Source organism: Antrostomus carolinensis, unplaced genomic scaffold, assembly GCF_000700745.2.
Source record: "Antrostomus carolinensis isolate BGI_N321 unplaced genomic scaffold, ASM70074v2 scaffold42232, whole genome shotgun sequence".
NCBI lineage: Eukaryota > Metazoa > Chordata > Aves > Caprimulgiformes > Caprimulgidae > Antrostomus > Antrostomus carolinensis.
The window spans coordinates 13,615-19,108 of record NW_010299608.1 but is presented as its reverse complement, the minus strand read 5'-3'; the positions used below and the strand labels follow the sequence as shown (position 1 = coordinate 19,108).

The following is a 5,494-nucleotide window of genomic DNA, read 5'->3' as shown; positions in this document are numbered from 1 at the left end:
GCTGATGGTGTGAGAGGGAGTAGGACTGGTCAGACCAGATTTTTGGAGGGGAATTGCCACTCCAACACATGAGCAGCTGCACCAGTTCTAGGTATGACATGTCTCTAGACACGCACTGAAGGTTAACAGAAGGTTAATTTTTAATGATCAGAAAGGTTGATTAATAGTTCTGACTTACAGACTATGACCCCAAGTTCAGATAGGGATCTATGTCTGTTGGTTTCAGCAGGTTTATACCAAAGTCTTTCAGGGGACAATTCCTAAACTTGAGCATTTTAGAATAGGACCATCTGTATTTAGTCAAATATGTGTATTTTATGGTCATTTTGCACACAGAGATCCTATAGAGACACATCTGCTTTATCTTGTTTGAATGAGTATGGTGTGGAGGGGAGAGAGCAGAGGACATACGGGTTATGATCAGATCATGGGTTTTTTAGTGATGCCTAGTCCATAATTTTCCTGATCCTTTTTCCCACATGGAGTACTTTTCCATGAATCAAAGGGCATCTGAGAAGCAAGTTACAAGTTATAAATAGTCGGTAGAAGGTATAAATCAAGTGCATCATATCAAAACCTGGATATAGTAAAGGTATTTTATTACTATTTTAATTTTGATTATTGCTTTTCTGTTTTACACTTCAGCAAAGTCATAACAGCAACTCAGTGTGGCCTTTAGAGCTACATATAGATTCGCAAATAGACCCATTTACTAATATTTTATTACATGACCATTTGTGAGTACACTTAGTTTGGAATTCATTCTAGCATTTACCTTTGTGTTCCTCTAGACACAAGAATACCAAATAACAAAAAGACTGGAGCTGCTAGCCAAGTTTAATAAAGGGGTGAAGCAGGATGAAGTGTATGGCACAGTGGCTTGATAAAGACCATGATTGTAGTAATTCAGCTTTTGATAAAACTTGTTCTACAATTCTCAACTTCTGGGCTGAGGAGGGTATTAGGATGTCTACCTGACCTAAATCATAGCTGTGATTGGTATTTTTTTGTGTCAGACTGTGGAAAGTGAGGGCTGATGTGGAACTCTTTCCTTGCTTCAGACAACTGGGTTGAGCTTTCACAGTAGATGGAGGCTAAAGAGTGCGGAGCCAGTTTGAGTCCAGAAGGAGACGGGTGGAAGGGTGCCTGGGAACAGGGGTGCAGAGGGAGATGAGTACTTGAGATCACAAATAAACCAGGGAAGAGAGGATGGGTGGGTAACATCTCAGAGGGCTGGGTTGAGTGCAGAGAAACACTGAAATGGAAGACAGAGGAAAAGACAGGGAAGAGGACTGTAATGCAACAGAAAAAGGGCTTGGGGAGCAGTGAAGACGAGACAGTATTTGTACTCCAGGTAGCTCTGCTAAAGGAAGGGGGAAGCGGAGTTTCGGTTTAGCAGTGGTCACATTTTTATCTGTTCGCTTAAAGCTGAATTTTGAATCTCAAAATAGTAGTCAGACTGAATGTTCAACTCACAGGAAAAAAAGTAGTAAATAACTTCTTTGGACTGTTTTGGTGCTTCTTAGGCACTTGTCTGAAACAGATCAGATTCTGCAGCAGGGACCGTGGTGGGTTTTGCCTGCAAACACAGGAAGTTGTTTCCTGTGCCTATGTTCACACTACAGTAACATGTTATTACAGAGATACCTGAACATGCTTTAATTTAGATATCAGTAGCCATGTGCCAGTAGCACAATCAACATCAGCACAAATTAATCAAACTTGTCAAGAAATAGTGAAAAATGCCTGGTTTAGTTCACAGGTATAGAAGAGTTTCTTTGAAATGCTAAAAGGCAGCGTGTGTTCTGCCTTTAGGTTTATGTTCTTGCTTGCCAAGCCAAATGTATAAAAAACAGATCTTCATTCTCAGCAGATTGTAGAGTAGGTTTTAAAGTCCCAATGTGGATTTACATGAAATCGTCAGCAGGAGATTTGAAACCATAGTATATTACTCTGATTTAAAAAATCTAGTATGCAAAGTTGATGTGTTCAGCTTCTTTGCTTCTTAGCTGTATGATTGCTAATATAAAAGAATTACTGTTGCAATTTTCTTATACAAGGATTTGTGACTGTTGATACCCTAAAATTTCAAGATTAAAACAGTATACAGCATGTAAAAGCCTTTCAGAAAATGTCAGCAAGTCTTGCATGAATAAATAGTTCAATTAAGATCAACAGTAAAATCAGAACAACTTTACATACAACATTCTGTTGATTCTGACTGCATTACAGTAATCACATCCCCCAGCTAGATTTCTGGGGCCATGTTAAAGGCAAAGGAAAGTATAGGTGAGAGAGTTGGAACTCAGTAGCACCAAAGCTGCTGCTGCTGATTTTAACTGAGGCAAGGTGCTGTTAACCAGTTTATTAGTGGGATCTTGCCATGAAGCAGTGAAGGAAACATTCTGAAACAGAAACTGATATTTACCGCCACACCCCTCCCCCCCCAATATAATATCTTTCACAAGCTAGTGAACTTGGAATAAAGAAATGTGAGTTTATAGGATATAGGGCCGTGATTTTATAAAAGAAGTCTTTATTTCCACGTAAGCCCCAGCTGTGCACAAAAGTGCTGATTACATGGTAGTAGTTAAATTTAGTAAGAAATTCCTTGCCTGAAATAAATTTTGATACCCAAGTAGAGTGCCTAATATACCCTGGTTTCAACCTTTTACTTTTAAGCAATCTGTTTTTCAGTTCACCAATGTGTAAAATTGAAAGACCGCTTTCTTTTACTGTTAACATTTATAAGTGAATTTGAGATCCTCTGCTTCAAGGACATGGCGTATATTTACCAGAATACCTTCCTTCTGTATGCTTGTTTCTATGTACTAATGTTTATTAAAAGAAAAAAAAAAATCCGGTCATGCATATCAGCTAGTAGATTCTGATGAAAGTCCTAATTCATCAGCACATTTTTGCTGAACTCTTAAGTGTTTTGCTGACTTAAGCCAAAGTTCAAAAGGTTTATAACTGGATTCCAGGTTTAGTAATCCTAATTAAACTTCTTTGGCCTTATTATGCCTTAATCTGTGCACAAATCCCATGACTGATACAACACAAAGCTGTGACTGAGATTGGAAGCTGTTTTAGTTATATACCCATGAGTCAAGGAATTCTGCTTCTTTCATAGAAATTACTGTGCCATCTCAGAGCTCTTCTCCTCCTCCCTGACATGTAAAGAAATATGTTATTTTTTGACTGCTACTTTGAAATGATGTCTTTTGTTTGGCCCATTCCCCTCCCCCTTTTTTTTTATATTCACTTGCCTCTTCTGTTTTTTAAAATATCTTTGGATATTTTGTAAATTAATTTTTTTTGTAAATGCAATGTTATATTATACATATTATACACGCTTTTAATTCTTTACCTTATGAAAAAACTCATGTTTTACTTTTGTAAAATGTTTCATCTCTTCTAGATATTGTGCAATGGACCAGGAACATGTGTTCCTGTCTGTATATCTGCTCTTCTTCTTGGGCTTCTAGGAATGAAGAGAGCAATCATTGTGTACGTAGAGAGCATCTGCCGCGTGGAAACTTTATCCCTGTCTGGAAAGATTCTTTATTACTTTTCAGATTACTTCATCGTTCAGTGGCCTGATCTAAAGGAAAAATATCCCAAGTCAGTGTATCTTGGTCGAATAGTGTAACAACAGAAGACAGGCTTTACCTAAAATAAACTCTGCAAATTCCTCACTGAAGAAATGCATTCATGTAGCAATTTATTTTCAATGATTCCTGTTTAGAAATTAGGCTGGTACTGAAAAAGGAGACAATAACAAAGATATCTCTACATTTAAGTACATTTTTGTGTAGTTGTATTTATTGCCATTATGTAGGTCTGTTCACCAATAGCCCGTAATAGCCTTAAGTCTACGCTGCCTCTGTTTTCATCTAGTTTTCCTGCTATGTGAATGGCAATTTTTGTCTACAAATAAATATGGGAATTTGTATGAATTGTAACATTTCCTGTAAGGAAACTTTGTGTAGTTTTCTAAATTGTAAGAAACAAAGTCTTGTTCTAGCACAACAGACTTTATTTCCTGTATGCTAGCAGTGAAGTCCCTTGTGAATCCTTGGAGCATAAAGGAAACAGTTATATTAATTTGGCTTCATGACAGTTTGTACTCTACAGTCTTCCAAAACCCCCAAAGCATTCAACCAGTATCATTTTTCCTCTGGGCTTGTCAAAGCTGTCCTTATAATCTGTAGTGCACCTTTTGAAAATTGTTGCTCACTTTTTAAGATAAATAAAAAGGTGACAAGTGTCATGCTACAGGCACAGTACTTATAAATTTAAGAAGTACTCTCTTCAAAGCTTATGTGCAAAAATCCTTAGCAGGTTTACATCACAGAGAGGAAACTGTCGCTTGGGAAAACTGAACTGGTTCATGTTCTAAAACACAGAAAAGAAAGAAAAAAAAAAAGGTGTTACTATCAGTAATAGGGGAAGGAACAGAGTTTCCCTCTCTTTTACTGATACAGTGAATTTGACTTGCAGTATATCCTGTTTTCTCATTGTAAGCACTTTACTTTCAGCAGTACAATATGCACTTATGATTTTGTCAAGGAAAATGGTATTCTGTACATTGGAACAACTCTTAAAAGGTATTTTGTTGGAGCTAAGTGTCGAATGGTAAAGTCTACTATAGCATTTGCATTCATCTGGCAAAACATAATTCTACACACAGTTCCACCTATAAAGCAATATAAACACATCTGTCATCTATACACACACAGAGCTATGTGTCTGGCCTCAGAAACATATACAAAGGAGAAAGCTCAAAGAGAAGCAGAAACACTCAGCGTGCACAGCCTGCCTCTGGTGAAGCCAACAGCAGGCCCTTGCGAGGAGACTCGCTCTCTGAAGCCTTTTCCTCAGTGTCGGATGTCAAAACATTGCAGCAGCTATTCTGGTAGGGAATGGGGGAATTTAGCTGAACAGAAGTAGTGGTTCCTGCTGTTAGGAAACAAAGGTCTAGAGGAATAGTCTGCTTAATGCAGAAAATCATTAAAAATCATCAGAAAACATTATGAAGAGAATCAGTCATGATGTTGCAAAGCCCTGTGGGGAAGCCAGCTGTTATAACCTGCCCAACAGGCTTAATAATCCTCAGCATAAGTAGAGTCCCTTGATGTGGTCACATGTGAGTTCAGAACAGAGAGTTTTTGTGGTTTTTAACCCAGATTATGTCTGACATTAAAGAGCAGTTAATAGGTTAAGACTACGTGGGAAGGACTCTCTGCAGTACATACTCAGGTCCTTGAAAATGACCTGGCTGAAGTAAATCTGATGTGTGCAAGGGCTTTTTTTCCCTGAATTGGAGTGAGGACTACCTTATCTTATCAGGACTTTCTAAACAGTTGCAGATAGTTTGGTACATTGAAGATACACTGGACTTTATTATGGCTAATGGTAGTTTATTTTAGATTAGTGCTCTTTGGGCTGAATCTTGCTTTGTTTTGCAAGGGAACAAGAATAGAGGAGAATG

The 5,494-nt window shown here is 37.9% G+C and overlaps 1 protein-coding gene across 1 annotated transcript in view; it reads left to right on the top strand.

The window, feature by feature from the left end:
- The window catches only part of ALG14 (ALG14 UDP-N-acetylglucosaminyltransferase subunit), a 21,013-nt gene extending 16,998 nt beyond the window's left edge, over window positions 1-4,015 (top strand). Inside the window, exon 4 of the mRNA XM_010162850.1 lies at window positions 3,422-4,015. Coding sequence (XP_010161152.1) covers window positions 3,422-3,652 — 231 coding nt within the window. The 3' untranslated portion in view covers window positions 3,653-4,015. The remainder of the gene's footprint in view (window positions 1-3,421) is intronic.
- Window positions 4,016-5,494: the final 1,479 nt, after the last annotated feature.